Here is a 20000-nt window from a genome sequence, read left to right as displayed (position 1 = left end):
AGACACCGCTGCGACCAACAACCAATACACATTCTGTCATTATATATGTCATTTATAAAAGGTTTCTAGTGTCAGTGTATTGGCCGTGCAGTGGCTGCTTGATCTTTTTCCATGATGAACATAGAATGCTGCTACGTCAGAGCGGCCAAAGCCTCAAACAGCTTCCCCGGACTTTCTGACCAGCGTCCTCGACCGGGCGGCCAGAGCTTCTTTGCAGCTCAAGTCGGCGGCGGTGTGGACGTACAGTTATAGGTTGCCAGGTTGAGGGTTATAGGTTGCCAGGTTGAGGTGACAAACGGGTTGAACATTGTATATTGTGTATGGATTGTGTGAAAGGATGCGTTTCATACAAGATCTGGCAACTGGTCAACATTAGACAAACATATTGGTCCGATTATTTATAAAGGAGTTTGGGCCGTGCAAATTACGGGAGTTTCCCGGAAGAAATAACAAACCGGGAGGGGTCCGAGAGATAGAGGCTAAAAAATGGGAGAAACCCGGGTGTGTTGGCAGGTATGACTCACTGTAGAGGATTCAACACCGGCATGTAACAATCTGCAGCTGCCGTTGTTGGAAAAACACAGACGGCGCGTTCAAAGAAACTGGTAATTTACAGCCTCGTGGTGCATTCAAAATTGTACAAATCTTAAAATCAAGTTCATAAAGTCACTTTCTTTGCATTCATTTGATCCCCAATCAAGATCCACTGGTAAGAATGGCTTTCCATTGTTAACTTAAAAACTGTTCTGAAATGCAAAATAATAGAATGTTAATCATGTGATAAAATATGCGATTAATCGCGATTAACTATAGAAATTCAACAATTAATCGCGATTAAGAAAATGTAATCGTTTGACAGCCCTAATATATATATATATATATATAACAATAGAAATGAATAGCAGCTTTATGTAAACTCTTTACAGGCTGATGAGAAGACACATTTTCCATTGTCCTTGGGTTTCGTGAAAGGCGCTATATATACTGTATGTAAAGTTATTATTTTTCTCGTTAGGGTTACGGCGTAACTGTGAAAACATCGCTCGGTTTGTCTGCTCGGGTGCAGACCGGGTGTGTCCGAGAGAAGACGACAAGAGTTATTCCCAACTAACTTTATATTAATATCTTTTATGTTCATCAGCATAAAACAGTAAATCAATTCCCAATCATTCTAAATGGCAAGAACTTAAGAACCTCCAAAGGGCAATATTGTTTTTTTACGAGCGTGAAGCTGTAATGAGTGGTCCGGTAACGGTGGGAGGGCCGGTCCCAGTCCATACTGACTCATGGTTTTGGCTGAGGCCAGCAGAACAACCACACACCCCCACCACCCCCACCTTTGCCTCCCATCTCCCCCTGCCTGCCTGCATCCAAACATGGAGAGGCTAAATCGGGCGAGTTCTGCGGGGGTCGGGCCCGCTGCCAGGAGCCTGAGCTGAACCTGGAGGACAGCGAGTCCTGCAGCAGATGGGAGGGGAGAGGAGAGGGGAGAGGGGGGAGGAAGGGGCACTGGTACCTGGGAGAGAGAGGGAGAGAAGGAGAGAGAGAGAGAGAGAGGGGGGGAGAGGGAGGGAAAGAGAGGAAGAAAACACTGGTACCTGAGGGAGGGGGAGAGGGAGAGAGAGAGAGAGAGGGGGGGGGGTGAGGAGGGAGGGAGAGAGAGAGAGAAAGAGAGGGAGAAAACACTGGTACCTCAGGGAGAGAGAGAGAGAGAGAGACAGAGAGAGAGAGAGAGAGAGAGAGAGAGAGAGAGAGAGAGAGGGAGGAAAAGCAGGCCTAAGCTGTTGGAGGTGAGGTGTGAAGGACAACAGTTGGTAGTACCTGGGAGAGAGAGGGAGGGAGGGAGGAGAGAGAGAGGAGAGGAGAGGGAGGAGAGAGAGAGGAGAGGAGAGGGAGGGAAGGAGGGAGAGGGAGGGAGAGATAGGAGGAATCTGCAGACGCAGAATTTAATCAAAGTAAAATATAACTCAGACTGTTAACACAGGTCCACCCCAAGCAGAGAAACTATGTAATGTAACTTTGGGTGAATTTAGGCTAAATCTACAGACACAAATAGAGTAAAGTAATAGTAATAATAGAACCATAGTGTAGTTTCTTTCCACTAGTCTGAAAGAAGAAAAGTTAAAGAAGACGAATAGCCCAAAATCTCTCAATTGAAAAATGAACTCCTGACGTTAAATATTATTATAAATATGATGAATAATATTTGTGTGCAGATACATGAACATGCAAAAACAACTACAGTATATAATACCACTCTGCTTAATGAATTTTGATATTTAAGTACATTTTGCGCCTCATGCCCTGTGTGTGTGTGTGTGTGTGTGTGTGTGCACGTGTGTGTGCGTGTGGGTGCATGTGCGCATGTGTGTATGCGTGTGTGTATGTGTTTGTGCGCATGTGTGTGTGTTTGTGGATGCGTGCGTTTGTGTGTGTGTGTGTGTGTGTATGCGCGCATGTGTGTGTTTGTGCGTGTGCACACGTGCATGTATGCATGTGTGTGTGTGTGTGTGTGTTTGTGCGTGTGTGCGTGTGTGTGCACGTGTGTGTGTGTTTGTGCGTGTATGTGTGTGTGTTTGTGCGTGTGTGTGTGTGTGTTTGTGCGTGTGCACACATGCGTGTATGCATGTGTGTGTGTGTGTGTGTGTGTGTGTTTGGGCCTGCGTGTGTGTGTGTGGATGCGTGCGTTTGTGTGTGTGTGTGTGTGTGTGTGTGTGTGTGTGTATGCGTGCATGTGTGTATGCGTGTGTGTCTATGTGTTTGTGCGCATGTGTGTGTGTTTGTGCATGTGCACACGTTCGTGTATGCATGTTTGTGTGTGTGTGTTTGTGCGTGTGTGTGCAGAAGCGTGTGTGCGCGTGTGCACGTGTGTGTGTTTGTGCGGGTATGTGTGTGTGTTTGTTTGTGTGTGTGTTTGTGCGTGCATGTGCAGAAGCTTGTGTGTGTGTGTGTGTGTGTGTGTGTGTGTGTGCGCTCGCAGATGCTTGTGTGTGTGTGTGGATGCGTGCGTTTGTGCACGCTAGCATTTTACAAACATGTCGGCGCTATAGTCCAGATTCGTGATGATACCGTTCAGTTTGACAGCTTATTACAGAAAAGAAATGAGAATCAGAAAGCGTTTATAAATGGCAACAAGTTTCAGATTATTACAGAAAAACTTTGCTTTGTTGGGTCTTAATTAAGTCGAAACTGTCTTCAACTGCGTTTTTTTTTAGTTTAGTTCAGAGTCTTTCAGACGCCTCGAAACCTTCCCTCCATCTGTCGCCTCCTCGCTTCATTATCTGACGGACGCTCATTTACGCTGTCAGGGAAGAAAGGCTGCTCCGTGATGTATGTGACCACATGCTGCACATTTTTCGTGTATGTGTGTGTGTGTGTGTGTGTGTGTGTGTGTGAGGGGGGGGGGAGCGAGGTCAATAACGGCGACCCCCACAGAGCGCCAGGCCCTGGGGTCCCCAGGGGGCCTGTCACAGAGGTAATGGATGATGTTTTCACTGCAGGGCGAGGGAGCAACAGAACAGAGGCTTTTCTTTTTAACCAAACACAGAAGAGTTTTAGGTTTGATTAGACCCACTACAGTCCTGATAGTTGGACCTTTTGTTCTTGTCTAAGAAACCTAACCCCCCTTTCCACACATGCGCTGCAAAAATGAACTTATCTACACATCAACTCGGTGGAGCGGTACGCCAGAACGCAAATGTCTGAATCAGTCGAAGCGGACATTTATCAGACTTTACTGTGTGCCACAAGTGACTTCAGATTCGACTATGACTCGAGGTGCGGGACTCTTGAGTAGACTCCCTGCGTTACCTATAACCTACGTACGTAACAGGTAGTAAGTCTCTAGCTCAGAGACTTAGGGCCCTATTTTAACGATCTGAAACGCAAGTATCAAAGGCCAAACGCAAGTAGCTGGCGGAACTGTTTTCTGAAACTGCAAGATAGCACTAGGGAACGTTTGCGCCGCCTCTTTTTGCTGAACCCCCCCCCCCGGGAGCGCACGTTCATTCCCTAATTTACCGACGTGAGTCTGTTGAGGGAAAAGTCCGCGGGTGCAAAATAGGAACGATACATGCATCGGTGTACAAAGTCAATTGCGCTGGGTACAAGATAGGGCCCTTAAACTTAACTCAGACTCTAGTTTAGAGACATAAAACTTGACCGAGACTCTAGTTTAAAGACTTAAGACTTGACTTAGACTCTAACTTAAAGTGTACATATTATGCTCATTTTCAGGTTCATAATTGTATTTAGAGGTTGTACCAGAATAGGTTTACATGGTTTAATTTTCTAAAAACACCATATTGTTGTTGTACTGCACATTGCTGCAGCTCCTCTTTTCACCCTGTGTTCAGGTCTCTGTTTTAGCTACAGAGTGAGACCTCTCACTGCTGTAACATCTTTGTTGGCAGTCGCACATGCTCAGTAGCTAGGTAAGATCACATGCTCAGTAGCTAGGTAAGATCACATGCTCAGTAGCTAGGTAAGGACTACATGCTCAGTAGCTAGGTAAGACCACATGCTCAGTAGCTAGGTAAGACCACATGCTCAGTAGCTAGGTAAGGACTACATGAGCTAGCTAGCTGTTTCTACATCTTCAGTAGTACAAGGCAGGATTAGCCGGGAGACTTCTCCTAAACGAGGGCGCACTTCCAACTTTGCGTGGAATACCTGTAGAACAGGGACATGGAAGTAGTTCTTTTGTAGATTATGGTGAACTAGTGTGTGTTGTAGCAGTGTTTTGCCATTCAGAACGAGCTAGTGTGCTAGAGCTAGCATGCTACGGTTAGCCACCTCGTCTCGGCTAGTGACGTAGAAAGCCGTGCAAATTTTGACCAGCTCACCCGGAGACTGAAGGCAGGACACATTCAGGAACCGTATCTCACTCTAAACAGCATGGATGTTTTTTTTCCAAGTTTGTATTTGTGTGGAAGCACCAGAGACACAACATAACTCAGAAAATTTGATTTTTTTCATAATATGGGCACTTTAAAGACTTAAGACTTGACTTGGACACTAGCTCCGATCCTTGAGAGCATCTCTGGGTTTCGGTACCAAACGATCCTGACGGTCACGTCTCTGGTGACTTTGCTGGAGGCGGCTGGACACGTGTTGGTGCCTGCGGATCGCCGTGGCCTCGCCATCACCCACATCTGCAGCTCTGTGGCTGTAAACAGCTGCTGATGGATGGATGGAGGTGTCCCAGCGCCCCCTGACCCCTGATGGTTGGAGGGCAGGGGGGCTGTGAGGTCAGCACCGGGGCTTCCTGCTAACTCATCTGTCCCGCTCGGCTCAGGAGGCCCATTCCTCAGCTGAGCGCACTGAAGTCCTTCTCTGTAATTGTGGCGCTCGCTTTGAAGTTTAGGACTCGTTTCTCTCGACTCTTCATACCGACGCTGGAGTTTCTTTCTTTTTTTTGTGTGTGTGTGCGTGTGTGCAAATTCTGCCTGCTGCTCTGTCGAAGCACTTGAACGTGCAAAGTCTTTCCAGCTGTTTTGACGGAGTCACATGTGTAATTTGTAAGCCAAAGCAGCTCTTTAACGAGTTGGGTGACTGTAAACAAATGGTAGCGTACACACAAAGCTTGCAGCACCTGCTTGCGCTCCGATTTGTAAAGAAGTCAATTAAGGAAGCAAATAACATGTGAGAACGAGCAGGAGGGAAATTTCACACTAATTACATCAACAGGGAGGACGGTTTTACACTTTTACATGAAATAAAAACGTAAAAAAGCAGTGTGTGTGTGTGTGTGGGTGTGTGTAAACAGCACGTCGGCTTGTGGCTCAACTTTATGAGCTGTGGCTGCTAGATTTTGTGTACGACTTCAGGGGAGGCAGCCATGAAGCCAGAATACCCTCCGACACACACACACACACACTTTAAATGAGTAGTAATTACACCCTCTTAACAGGTTTACTGGGACACTAAACAACAACACCTCCCCCACATCACATCTGTGTGTGTGTGTGTGTGTGTGTGTGTGTGTGTGTGTGTGTTCAGACCTGCCAGTCATGCCTTGCATCCATTACTGTAAATGTGCAGATGAAAGGAGAGCTGCAGACTTTATTACAGTGATAAAGAGCGTTTGATATGGGCCGATTCTGCCAATCCCCTGAGTTATGTTCGATGTCAAACATGTTTAAAAAGATATTTTGCTGCCAGCCAGTGATCCCAAGTACCGAGCACACCCAACAGTGATATGACAGCGTCGTGGCGTACACCTGCACACCACTGCAGAATGGTGAGGTGAGACAAAAACAAGATGGTGTTTTTTGGCAAATAAGTCATTTGTGAGAGCTGCCACTCCCTGCTAACAGGATTATCATTTAATGAGCAGGTGGCTCCAGATTAAAAAAACCAGAGTGGAAACTCTGAAATCAGAGTAGCCCTGAACCGTGATGCTCCGTGACGTGTGTTTACGCTCGCCTTCTTTGGCGTAGGGAAGATTCTGCAGGTTTTAAAACACAATGAAAATGTGGATGGGACAATCTAATAGAGAGAAATATTGCACTTTTTACTCCACTACATTAATCTGACAGCTGTAGTTACTAGTTACTTTACAAATTAAGACACAAAGCATATATCTTTTCAGCAAGATTCAGCAACTGCACGGCGTATTTCTCACTTAAGATGTTTCCAGAAACACGTTTCGGTGAACTATCTTAAATACGAGATCGTATTCTGAACGAGCCGCCATTATGCTCGGTTGTGAAATCCGGGAGAAGCCAGACCCACGTGATGCGTTCGTCCAATCAGCTGCCGGTCGACGTCCCTGGTCCCTCCTCTTTCCGCTTTGTAGTCAAGACGGCGCCCGTTTAGTGCGAGTAGGGTCCATCGTTCCACACTGGACTTTTTGACCGTTTTTAGGGCGGTCATCCTGGTACTTTCAGTGCACTGACTTTTTGCGTTATCTCCACTATATACTTAAAACTAAGTTTTTGAAGTGTGCAAGTAGGCGCTTTGAGACACAGCCCTGGACTCGGACGAGACCAACTAGAATATTTGGCGAGTCCAGATTCAAGTACTACAGCCCTGTTAGTTAGTATAAAGTCTCCCCCATGTGTCCGTATGTTTGGATGCTCTGCTCTCTGCAGAGTTTAACGAGCCTGAACTTTCAGCAGCACTGTTACATCAGTTTGAAAATAGCTCCTGAAAGTGCTGCTATCTGGGTCAGGGACGGGCAGCGACGTGCCGCGGACGATCCGCAGCAGCTGGTTTCGGTCAGCAGATGAAGAAACTCTCACTCGCTGTCAGCTGTTGCAGAGAAACATTATTTATCGTCTTAACTTTTCCCTCCTGTCCACTCCCATTTTGTGTATTTAGAGCTGAAACCAGACGCCAGAGGTGGTTTCATGCTGCTTTATTTTAAATGCAGATACTAATCCTGTATGTTTTCATCTTAATTAAAGGGTAACTACTATTGTTTTTTCAACCTGGACCCTATGTTCACATGTGTCTGTGTCTAAGTGACTGATGAGAACAACAATCTTTGACATTGGTCCAGTATTAAGAGAGATCGCTGCAGTCGGCAGCAGAGAAACAAGCTGCGATGTAAGTTAATAGGGTCCAGGTTGAAAAAAAATGGTAATTACCCGTTAATACTGTATGCAACTTGCAGGTTTCTTGCATCGTCTTATTAAACGTTGGGCTTTTTTCCCCATGCATTTGCCACCAGTAAATCATGGGCGCCTGGGTAGCTCACATGGCAGAGCGCACGCCCATATACAGAGGCTCAGTCCTCCAGTAATCCAATTCGTAAAGGAGATACCACAGGATAAAGAACTGAAATAATAGATATCACCATGGAGCTTCCCCAGTTGACACACACACACACACACACACATAGTGCGTGGCACTATCTTTGTAGGGACCCGTCATTGACATAATGCATTCCCTAGCCCCTTACCCTAACCTTAACCATCACAACTAAATGCCTAACCTTAACCCTAACCATAACCTAATTCTAACCCTAATCCTAAAACCAAGTATTAACCCTCAAACAGACCTTTAAACTTGTGGGTTCCAGCATTTTAGCCCCACAAAGCTGTCTGGACCCCACAAGTATACTGTATTCCCGGTTTTTCAACCCCACGAATGTATTTTAACAAGAACAGACACACACACACACACACACACACACACACACACACACAGTGTAATTAATAGAGCTCTCTCTCTCCACTTGGCTTCCCTCTCTAATTGGCTCAACATTAATTATGCTCCATTTCATATCCCCTTAATGAGTCTAGGCCCTCCTCCCTTCTTTAACGCTAATAAGCAGCTTGGAGGCTGAAACTAACAACGAGGAGAAAAAGAAGAAGATGAAACGACCCTATGATGTTTTACGGCGTGTTGACATCTGTGTGTTTTTGTCCCACTGTAGCACCCGTACCCGTCGGAGGAGCAGAAGAAGCAGCTGGCTCAGGACACCGGCCTCACCAACCTGCAAGTCAACAACTGGTGAGTCAGTGCCGTTTTGCTGGAGCTCGAGACTCTCTGTGTTGTGTGTTCGGGAGGCAACCCTAATGATTTGAATGATTAATTCCTGTGGGGGTTTATGCCCAGTCTCCAAACATCCCCCGGTCACAGTCACAGACGGGAGGAGGCGGCTAATTGGAGAGTTAATTGGAGCTTGGAGGCGGGAGATAGAGACCTGTAGGAGTTTTCTGTTTACTGATACAGTAACGGAAACGTCAGCAAGTTTCACTGTTGGGGATCTAACACGGTCGCTTGAATTTAAATGGTTCAGCAAATTTTTGCCAATTTAAAGGTCCTATGACATGGTGCTTTTTGGATGCTTTTATATAGGCCTTAGTGGTCCCCTAATACTGTATCTGAAGTCTCTTTTATATAGGCCTTAGTGGTCCCCTAATACTGTATCTGAAGTCTCTTTTATATAGACCTTAGTGGTCCCCTAATACTGTATCTGAAGTCTCTTTTATATAGGCCTTAGTGGTCCCCTAATACTGTATCTGAAGTCTCTTTTATATAGGCCTTAGTGGTCCCCTAATACTGTATCTGAAGTCTCTTTTATATAGGCCTTAGTGGTCCCCTAATACTGTATCTGAAGTCTCTTTTATATAGACCTTAGTGGTCCCTTAATACTGATTGTGCCTGATTTCGGTGCCACTTACAGTAAATGCCTGTGCTGCCCCCTCTGATGCTCCGATGCACGGAACGCTAATGACACCTGACAGCATGTAACGTTAGCCTACCGTTAGCTAGCAGCGTGGTTAAACACGGTTAAAATGCTGACAGCTAAACGGTGTAAAGGGTGACTGTTTTTCACTGTAGAGGATTTTTAATGTCTGCAGCTGCCGATGGGACAATGGTGCGTTTACTCGAAACTCGCTTCGCTATTTGCATTCAAAGTTATTGTAAAATACCCTTTTCCCATCTGCGCTCAGAGCAGACAGCTGTCGGCTATCAGAGCTGAGAATTAATCAGAAGTTTACTTGTTAAGTGGTGACGGCAGGACGTAATTTTGTCACGTATAGATCTTTAGTGCGTTTGCATAACTACAGTGGGAATGCAAAACCTACCAGATCAAATGTAAAAAAAAACATGAACCTTGGTCCGGACCTTGTAGTTCAGACTTTCAGGTGTGAAAGTCCCCTTAATCTGTTAAGCTAATTTAACTCTTGTGTTGTCTTCCCCGTAGACCATGATGCAACTTTTTGTTTTTCTGGGTCAAAATGTAAAACTGTGGGTGGCAGTAGATCAGTCCGTAGGGAGTTGGGTTGGGAACCGGAGGGTCAACCAGTACGGACCAAAGTACAGAGTGTGGATTGGTAGCTTGAGAGATGCTAGTTCACCTCCTCTTGAGCAAGGCACCCCCCAAACCGCTCAGGGCGCTGGTCCAGCACTGGCAGCCCACTCACTCTGACATCTCTCCATTTATGCATGAATAGGTCCTGAGCTTGTGTGTGTATTTCAGGCCTGTGTGTAGTGATTTCTAACAAACAGAGTGTAAATTGTAATTTCCCCACTGGGGAGCAATAATTTAAATTAAATTAAAAAAAATTCCAACGTTTTGGTCGTCGATTATCCTGACGTTTTTGTCACTTTATTTCGGTGCTTTTTTGACCATTTTCTTCCTATGTTTTTCAACGTTCTATTATAAAATCTTTCTTTACATGCTATAATATTGAATAAAACACCCAAATTCAATTAAAATAGTGAACTGATCATTTATTTAACCTGTGAAGAGCGTTGTAGGGAACCATCAACATTATTTTCTTTTGGCAATTTGGTTGAAAAATCCCCAAATTTCTGATATAGAAACTTTTACAAGGACAACAGGAGGGATAAACAACTTCCCAAAGCGTGTGTTCAAGTTTTCAGTCTCAGCTTGATTTGCCTACATAGATATGGAAATAAATTCTATCAATCAATCAATTTGACACCTAAACAAATATACTTTGCATGAGTTATAAACAGCGGAAGGGTGCACACAGACAAATTATTACAGCAGGAAGTTTAAAAACAAGAAGCCGTGTCACCAGCAGCGACGTCATGTACAAGTCACAGACAAAACAAGAATCACATTTCACAAACATCAGATTTTAAACAGCTGCTTTCGACTCATCGAGAGGAGAAATCCACCCTAAAGTCCTTAGTGAAGTTCAGTTGATTTAGTTTAGTGCATAATTCAACGCATAATCAGCCAAAGTCTGCATATTTATGCGGGGGGGGGAGCGCATTTTTTCAAATACGCCGCACTTTCGCCGCATAAATTGCTGATTTCCACACAAAATATGCGGGGCTTGCATGATTTCATGATCCCCGCATTTTCGTTGCAAAAAAGTCACACATATATCTTAGCAGAAAGTTGAGAAATGTTGCGTTTACTTCACACAAGACCCGTTTTCCCCTGTTGCCATGGGAACGTTATGAAGTGACTTAATTACGCGACGTGAACATCATCGAAAAGCTGCAAACCCCGCGATGAAGCCACGATGAAACCGCAATTTTTGCAAGTTCCCGCTATTTCATCGCATAAAATTGCATAAATATCCCACATATTCCATCGCATTTTTTTTTAAGAAAACGTGCCGCATGATCAAGGACTTTTGCCCGCAACAATCACAAAAAAGAAATTCTGGAAGGACTGGTATATATATATAGATATACATATATACAATAAATATGGTTATTTTAAAAATAAAAAGCCCAATAAAGCTTGAAAGCAGCAGTGAAAATTAGTAAAAAAAAAGAAAAGAAAATATAATAGGATGTAAGTGTGCAGAATCAGATAAATTACAATAACTTCTTAGTCTTAACAATAATAACTTAAAAGTCTTAAAAAGTAATTGTTGAATAGTGACCTTTTCATGTGTTTTTTTGAACGATAATGTCGACCAGCTGAGTCGTTTTACAAAGGCCAGCAGTCGGGCCTCTGAAGCTGTCAGCGTGAACCCGCTCCCTCCGAATATTTGGCTGTTGCTGTGGTAACGCCTCTGGAGCAGGTCGCACACAGTGTGATTCCTGATTCTGCAGATTTCAGAGCGAACGAGCGAGCGGAGACGAAGGCTGTAAATGAAGGTTTTATCCGACTGCTGCATTATACTGTCAGACACGTGTGTGTGTGTGTGTGTGTGTGTGTGTGTGTGTGTGTGTCCTGTGTGTGTGTGTGTGTGTGTGTGTGTGTGTGTGTGTGTGTGTGTGTGTGACAGTTGGTGTAAATGGCATTTTCATGGCAAACAGCTGGACTGGTTTATTTAAACACACCCGTTGTGGAGGGGTGTGGGGGGTACTGACCTGGGAATGACACTGAGGGTGGGCGGGGCTTAGCAACTGTTTTACAAGCTGTGTGTGTGTGTGTGTGTGTGTGTGTGTGTGTGTGTGTGTGCGTGCTGTCTGTAGCAGCTTTGTTTAAAACCTCGGTAGAGTCTGACTACACTGGTATGTTACATGTACATATTTTATTACAAATGGTGCAATACACAAACTTCTTTTTACTCTTTTTAACATGCATATGTTGACAATCAACACGGTCTCACAGCAGTTCGTGAAATGGTCACGTAATTTTTAATCTATTGATTCGAGTACACGGACACTTTTATCTTGTTTTTTTTGCTCAGCACGAAATGGGAAGCATCTATACGGCATGGGCGATTTTAGACCCTTTTTAGGGGGGCTTAAGCTTTTTTAACAGAAACGTAGTTTGGGCCAATCGGAGGTGGTTGTGCCAGACTCCCGCCTTTGGCTGAGTGTCTATCTGATCTGTCAGAGGGAGAGCAGGAGTGCAGTTGTTGTGAAGTTTATCGTTTGAAGTCCCCAGAGAAGAAGTTGGTAATTTCATGGCGCAGATTAGAGCCATAGACGTATATATAGCCTAATGGACCAACAGATCCCGTGTCTCTGGACGGAGACCAGTGAAGGATATTAGAAGCTCTTTCCCGGTGATGGCTGAGCGTTACTGAGCAGCCTCCAACTGAGCTTGAAGACGTAGATGTGACGTGAGCAACCTGTCTGAAAGTTGGAAGTCTTCTGGTAGCTGTGCCAAGAGAAATCTCAATCATTCCCAATCTAGCAGAGACGGAGAGCGTAGGTATATGTAAGGAGATAACATAGACACAGGCTAATTATTGATCACTAAAATGATAGTTAACATTAGTAATTAAACTTAAACAGCTAATGGAAGTCCAAACTGCCTGAGAGCTTCTCCTGTACTATACGGTAATTCCTCTACTATGAGACAGTAAGTCTCGTGGTTATGACCCAATCGTTAGCCTATTTTTATAAAAACGTCTGCTACGGAGCCATAACGTGAGGTACAAGGTAATGGAGCCTTTTATACATTGTCGTGTTTCTTTAGAAATAAACAACGGACAAATAGAGTCTTTAAACTCTTCAGATGTAAAGTTATTCTCTGTCAAAGTGGCGCCAAAATGAATGGCAGTCAATGGGATGCTAACGGGAGGTGATGGCTTGGTAGCATCAAAATGGCGCCATAGGAGCTACGCGGTCCGAGGAGAAGCTCACCCCCTTGATTAGAACCCAAATTGAAATGTAAGCTACTAAATTAGCTGAATGTTAGAACATTGGGTCGAATTGGTCGTTATTACTGTGACTTATAACGTGTCAAGTTCAGGTAAAGATGTTAGCTGACGTTGTTGTTCCGTAGCTAGCTCAGAGATTATCGGCTAATGAAATTACTGATTTAGCATGGGGGGGGTTAACACTTTTGCAAGGCACTGTAACCGTGTCACATTCTCATTACTGTACGACCACGCCGCCGCCGACTTGAGCTGCAAAGAAGCTCTGGCCGCCCGGTCAAGGACGCTTGTCAGAAAGTCCGGGGAAGCTGTTTGAGGCTTTGGCCGCTCTGACGTAGCAGCATTCTATGTTCATCATGGAAAAAGATCAAGCAGCCACTGCACGGCCAATACACTGACACTAGAAACCTTTTATAAATGACATATATAATGACAGAATGTGTATTGGTTGTTGGTCGCAGCGGTGTCTGTTAGCAGTTAGCTCGCTCGTTAGCCGCTGAACCGCAGCAGCGTGCAGGCAGAGCGAGCAGCCGCCAGCTGTTGATCCGTGCAGGACTTCACCGTGAGCGGACTGTTTAGAGACCATGTGACCGGCAGGTAACGTTAACTGGTCCCTATACGCAAATATCATAAATGATAGGGAACCCAGCAACGGCCATGATGAGCTTCTCCTCCTTTTTCTCTGAACTAATGTTTTGGTAGGAACCAAAGTTTACATCGTATGTTTCTCTGGAATCAGCCAGCGTGAAGGACGTCTATATTCTGATTGGTTGCCGCTGAACCGCGTCATAGCTCATTACCATAAAGTTGACCTACTTTCAACTTTCCGATTGACGCTCTGGTCGCTCAAAACGCCCAAAACGCGACGCCGACAGATTTTCCGCTCCTTGCAGCTGAGAGAAGCAGCTTCCATTGAAAATGAATGACTTCCTGTATCTTTAGAAGATCAAGTCGGCGGCGGTGTGGACGTACGGGGAGAGTGCAAGTCCTCTCTTTCAACTGTACATCATACATACAAGTATTTTATTAGCTCTTCAGGGAGGAAACTCCGTCAGTATCAGACCTATCGGTTAGGGCTGCTAGAATCAGAATCGCAATTATTTTGGGTCAGTATTAAAATCGGGATTATTGAACACTATTACTCGTTGACTTTTGGAAAGATGTTGCATTTATTGAAGTTAAAAAAACCTGTGAAAAACAGTTAAACAAATCCACAGTGAAAACACCTTAAAGTAAATAATATAAAAAAAACACATATTCAGATGTTGGAGTTTAGCTTTTCGGGAGGAGGCGAGAGAGTAATTGTGATTCAGAACGCAAAAGACAAAATAAGAGTTTACTTGCAAAACGGTAACGTGAAAAATAATCGTTTTCTCTGATTACGTTGTCTGTGACCGTTAGGAGCCGAAATTGATAATTGGGGTCCAATTATCGGTGAGCTGGAATCCAAGTGTGTGTGTGTGTGTGTGTGTGTGTGTGTGTGTGTGTGTGTGTGTGTGTTCTTGTTTAACTATATTCGTGGGGTCCAAAAACCGGGAGCCAGTATACTTGTGGGGTCCCAACAGCCTTGTGGGGCCAAAATGCTGGACCCCACAAGTTTAAAGGTCTGTTTGAGGGTTAAGACTTGGTTTTAGGATTAGGGTTAGAATTAGGTTATGGTTAGGGTGAAGGTAAGGGTTAAGGTTAGGCATTTAGTGGTGATGGTTAAGGTTAGGGTAAGGGGCTAGGGAATGCATTATGTCAATGACGGATCCCCACAAAGATAGTGAAATGCATGCGTGTGTGCGTGTGTGTGTGTGTGTGTGTGTGTGTGTGTGTGTGTGTGTGTGTGTGTGTGTGTGTGTGTGTGTGTGTGTGTGTGTGTGTCAAAAATATGAAAGATATACACATGGAGGAGTGGAAGCATGGAGCGTGTATGGTTGGGGAGGTGGGTATGTATGTAGTGAGTATGAGCATGCCTGAGTGTGGTTTAAGATCCTGTGGAGTATAGAGGAATACTGTTACTAGTAGGAGTTGTACTCTGATTGGAGTATGAAATTACACAGTATATGTATGTATTACTTCTTGATGAAAAAGATAAAAATAAAACATACAGGTGGGCGTTAACATACCGGACTTTTTAAAGGTGCACTATGCATGACGTCACTTCTGTTGACGTTCCAAGTAAATTCAAAACACCCCATTACATTTTTGCGTAACTGTCATGACTAACTGACTAACTGTCACTAACCCCCACCCCCTCCCCCAACCATCTTGTCGGTGATTGGCTAGAATCATCAATAGGTTTGTTGTATTTTGGTGCCTATCCTGTGCCTCTACACTCTCAGAAATAAAGGTACAGTGAGCGTACAATTAAGTACTTTAAGGTACAAATTTCACAAATGTGCCAGCAAAGGTACAAACATGTCTCCAGCTGAGTACCAAAAAGTACCTTTCCAAAGAAAAGGGTACACAATGAAATATGCATGGTGAAAGGTACATATAGGTACCCTTTGAAAAGGTACATTGTCATATATAAAGTAATAGTTAAGGTACAACATTCACAAATGTACCATTAAAGGTCCTATTGTGTTCTCATGGGTTACTAAGAAGTACCTTTCGGGTACACATCCTGTAGGGTACAAAAAAGTACCTTATTTAAGTCAAAGGGTACACTTCCTGTGGGGTACTAAGAAGTACCTTTCAAGTGACAGGGTACACAATCCTCTGGGGTAGCAGCTACTTATACGTGCCTTTTCTAAGACTAAATGTACCTAAACCTGTGTACCTAAAAGACACAAACTGTAGGGGTACTTCTTTGTACCCATTAATATGGTACAAGTTTCTTCCCGTTGGGGGTACTGCCCCAGCGACGATCATTTGTACTTTTTTTTTACTTTTCTGTACCTTTATTTCTGAGAGTGTAGCGTTTGTTTTTTGATGTTTACGACCCCTGTGTTCTCTCCCGAGACCGGGCTTTTTCACGGTGTGTTCAGGGAGCAGGAAGCTAGCGGATCAAGGAGAGATGCCTACGATTTGAGACAAAAATGAAATTGCGCTGAAAACCATGCAGCAACTCATAGTGCATCTTTAAGCCAGAGAGTGGTGTTCACTTCCCGGAGAAAACTAAAGCCTTTCACCCAGGAGATGTGTGTTTTAATCCAAACCACCATCTTTTTCCTAATCTTAACTGGTCGTTTTGGTGCCTAATCTTAACTTTTGTCGCTGCAAAACGCTCATATTTTGTGGACTAAATGTAACCGTAATGTCGGCCAAAACGAGCGGCAGGCGACCCGGCTCACAGTCAACTCTTTTTCACCTCTTTTCATTTTTTCGGCTAAACACATCTACTAACTGCCGCAGATACGACGGAGCTGTGACAGAGGTCCGTAGCGGCTTAATCCTCCTGCTGTCCTCGGGTCGAATTTTCTTTCAACCAAATTGTCAAAAACATAAATGATGTAGATGGTCCCGTACAACGCGCTTCACAAGTAAAAATAATTATCATTTCACTACTTTTATTGAATTTGGGTGTTCAATTGAATTTTATAGCATTTGAAAAAATTAAAATAAAACCAGGTTTAAAAAAGTGCCAAAAATATCGGGGGGAAAAACAATAAAATGTGCCGAAAAAAAACGACAAAAACACCGAAGAACGTGACAAAAAAATTGGGAAAAAAATGAGAAAAACGTCAAAATAAAATGCTGAAAAATGTTCGAAAAAAACTTTGGGAAAAGCCACAAAAGTGTCAAAAAAGACGACCAAATAGTTTTAATTTTAGACCGAGAGAAACTAAACGTATCATGGTCGACGGGAAGACAACACGAGCGTTAACCAACTAGCAACTGGCGCCTGGCGTCACGTAGCTCGTAGCCGGCCGCCGTCACGTGACCAGCACGCGTTTTGGTGTGCGTACATCTTCATACGATATCATACGGACCCGTTCATGAGACTGCATTGAGCTAAAGCAGATCCTCCTTTACTCTTCCTCTCCTTTGCATCTCACCCTCAATCTCTCCTCTTCGCCGTTTTTTGGGTTTTTTTTTTTTTTTTTTTTACTCCCCTGAAAAGGCCGCTGTGGCTTTTGTTTTCCTGAAAAGAAAACAGGGTCGTCCCCCCTCCACTTTTTCTTTCTTCTTTCTTCACACCCCGTCCCTCTCCTCCCTCTTTTCCGAGTTGAAATGGAAGCCTCCCTCCCCACGGGGGAAGGACGTTGTAGGGGACATAAATCAAGTGGGGAAGCACATTGCTTTCACTGCGGGGCGGGTCAGGAGGGGTCGACAGGCTTTGGGCTGAGGAAGAGCAGAGCAGAGGGGGAGGCGGCCGGGGGAGGGGGGGAGGGAGGGGGGAGGGGTCACAGAAGGTGCCGGGTCATAGGTCGTGCATACCAGGATGATGGCTTTCAAGAGTGTACTTAGGAGGGTGCTTGTTGAATGCTCCGCTGCTGCAGCCCAGGGCTGCACCATGTGAGGAAAATTATCTTAATTGCGATTGCGATACGATTCACGATATTGGAGGGAATGATGGTCAGTGTAACGCTTATCAGTTCAATTTTCTAAGCACAAACTGACATTTGGAAAAACAGAAAAATGGCTTCAAATATCCAATTTTTCATTTTTTTCCACCTTGATTCCTCCTTTGCAGAGCCTGAAGAAATATCAGACAGAGTTGAGTTTAGAAGGACAGTTTCAAAAGGTGATACAGGGGGTTATCAACATACACATTCACTGTCAGAATCTCCCTGCACCTAAATTAAAGTATTAATTTAGCTTCCACTATGGAACCGGTTCCTACGCAACCGGTAGGAATCTGACCAGATGGATTAGAACGCAAATTTCGGTTCCACTTAATGTGTCGACTGAAATATTTTCCCTCTGTTGCTCCGAAACGGATGTAAAAATATCACCCTCTCTCTGTAGTCTACCGTTAGCTAGCTACCGTAAACATAGGGTACTTTTAAAATGCCATATTTTCCCTCTGGGAAAAAAATTGGATCTTTAACCTGTTTTTCCAATTTTCTGTTTTTATTCAGAGGATCAGAAATTTAGAAAATTACAAAATTGCGTCTGGGCTCCAATTATTCAATACTGCGATGAAATTCTCTTCCTCTACTTTGTGGAATATGCAGGTCATTAACTGCATATGGACCAAAAAAAAACTAAAAACTGATAGACTTTGGGGTCAGAGGTGCAACTGATGGTTTCGAGTGGGGGGGGCAGAACGAGGGAGAGAATACCATGGCAGTATTGAATAATTGGAGCTCAGACGCAATTTTGTAATTTTCTAAATTTCTGATCCTCTGAATAAAAACAGAAAATTGGAAAAACAGTTCCAAGTTCAGAACATTGAAACACTGCTGCTCCACCTTATTTATAATCTCTCTCTCTCTCTGTGTCTTTCCCTCCATCTCTTCCCTCCTCCGGTTTCTCTCCTCTTCCTCTTCTGTTCCACAGGTTCATCAACGCGAGGCGGAGGATCGTTCAGCCAATGATCGACCAGTCCAACAGAGCAGGTAGGTTTCATATTTTTCATATTTACACTCGCCGTGTCCTCTCAGTTTGGCCTTTTGCCTCTTAAAAAAATGATCTGTCCTATGTTCACGGTGTGTTTTAGGAGCCAAACATCCATCCCGACCTCCTCCCTGCGAGGATCTTCATGCTCTTGTGCAGCAATTCAATTGTATTTATAGTATTAAATCATAACAAGGAGTTATCTCAGGACACTTTACAGATTAGAGTAGGTCTAAACCAAACCACACACAACAAGAGCAAGCATTTGGTGCGACAGTGGCGAGGAAAAACGTCCTTTTAGGAGGAAACCTCGGACAAACTCGGACGTCTCCCGCTGCCAACAGTGAAACAGATCTACAGATTTTAGAGGAATATGATTCATAATACTTGTAGCAGTTGGTATGATGAACAGTGGCAATTACAGTAAAGACAATGAAACTATGACTAGAAAAAATTGTTGCAGCAGTTCAGATCATAGCGCGTAGCAGGGCATAGTATGCTGTAGTATGGGGTAGTATGCTGTAGCATGGCGTAGCGGGGTGTAGGGGGGCTTAGCAGGGCATAGCATGGCATAGCATGGCATAGCAGGGTGTAGCAGGGTGTAGCAGGGCATAGCAGGGTGTAGCATGGGGTACCAGGGCTTAGCATGGCATAGCAGGGCACAGTAGGGTGTAGCAGGGCATAGTATGCTGTAGTATGGGGTAGTATGCTGTAGCATGGCATAGCGGGGTGTGGGGGGCATAGCAGGGCTTAGCATGGCGTAGCAGGGTCTAGCAGGGCATAGTAGGGTGTAGCAGGGCATAGTAGGGTGTAGCAGGGCATAGCATGGCATAGTAGGGTGTAGCAGGGCATAGTAGTGTGTAGCATGAGGTACCAGGGTTTAGCATGGCGTAGCGGGGCATAGCAGGGCATAGTAGGGTGTAGCAGGGCTTAGCATGGCGTAGCGGGGCATAGTAGTGTGTAGCATGGCATAGTAGGGTGTAGCAGGGCTTAGCATGGCGTAGCGAGGCATAGTAGGGTGTAGCATGGGGTACCAGGGTTTAGCATGGCGTAGCGGGGCATAGCATGGCGTAGAGCAGCAGTCAGTGTTGTGCTGACAGTAATAAATACATGAAATACCTACCAATTACAGGGCTGTACCTTCCGTAGCTTCATGTAGGAATGGTTCATGAGAACAGCCTGTTGGTCAAACATGGAGAAGAATTCATCCACATTTCTGAAAGCAGGATTTAATGTCTTTATGTGCAAAACCAGAAAACCCTAAACACCTGTGCCTAACCTGCATCGCAACCAGAATTTGAGCAGTAAAAAGAAAAAAACATCCTCAGTAGTGAACTCCCCCCCCCACCCCCCCCTCCTTTCCTCCTTTTGCTCTCTTGACTGCTCGGCGTGTTTTAAGCGAGCAGAGAAGCTTAAACTCAGGGATTGAATGGCCTCCAAACCCCCGACAGGATTAGCTCCAGACAAAGACGCTAATCGCTTTGACTGACCACTCCATTGAACATTTTA

General features: G+C 44.5%; 1 protein-coding gene across 1 annotated transcript in view; it reads left to right on the top strand.

The window, feature by feature from the left end:
- The window catches only part of LOC116059213 (homeobox protein Meis1-like), a 67621-nt gene that overhangs the window by 40369 nt on the left and 7252 nt on the right, over positions 1 to 20000 (top strand). The window contains exons 9-10 of the mRNA XM_035999976.1: positions 8384 to 8460; positions 18435 to 18493. Coding sequence (XP_035855869.1) covers positions 8384 to 8460; positions 18435 to 18493 — 136 coding nt within the window. The remainder of the gene's footprint in view (positions 1 to 8383; positions 8461 to 18434; positions 18494 to 20000) is intronic.

This window comes from Sander lucioperca, chromosome 4 (assembly GCF_008315115.2).
Source record: "Sander lucioperca isolate FBNREF2018 chromosome 4, SLUC_FBN_1.2, whole genome shotgun sequence".
NCBI classification, from domain to species: domain Eukaryota; kingdom Metazoa; phylum Chordata; class Actinopteri; order Perciformes; family Percidae; genus Sander; species Sander lucioperca.
Note: the sequence above shows the minus strand (reverse complement) of the source record. Positions and strands in the feature narration are given on the sequence as shown.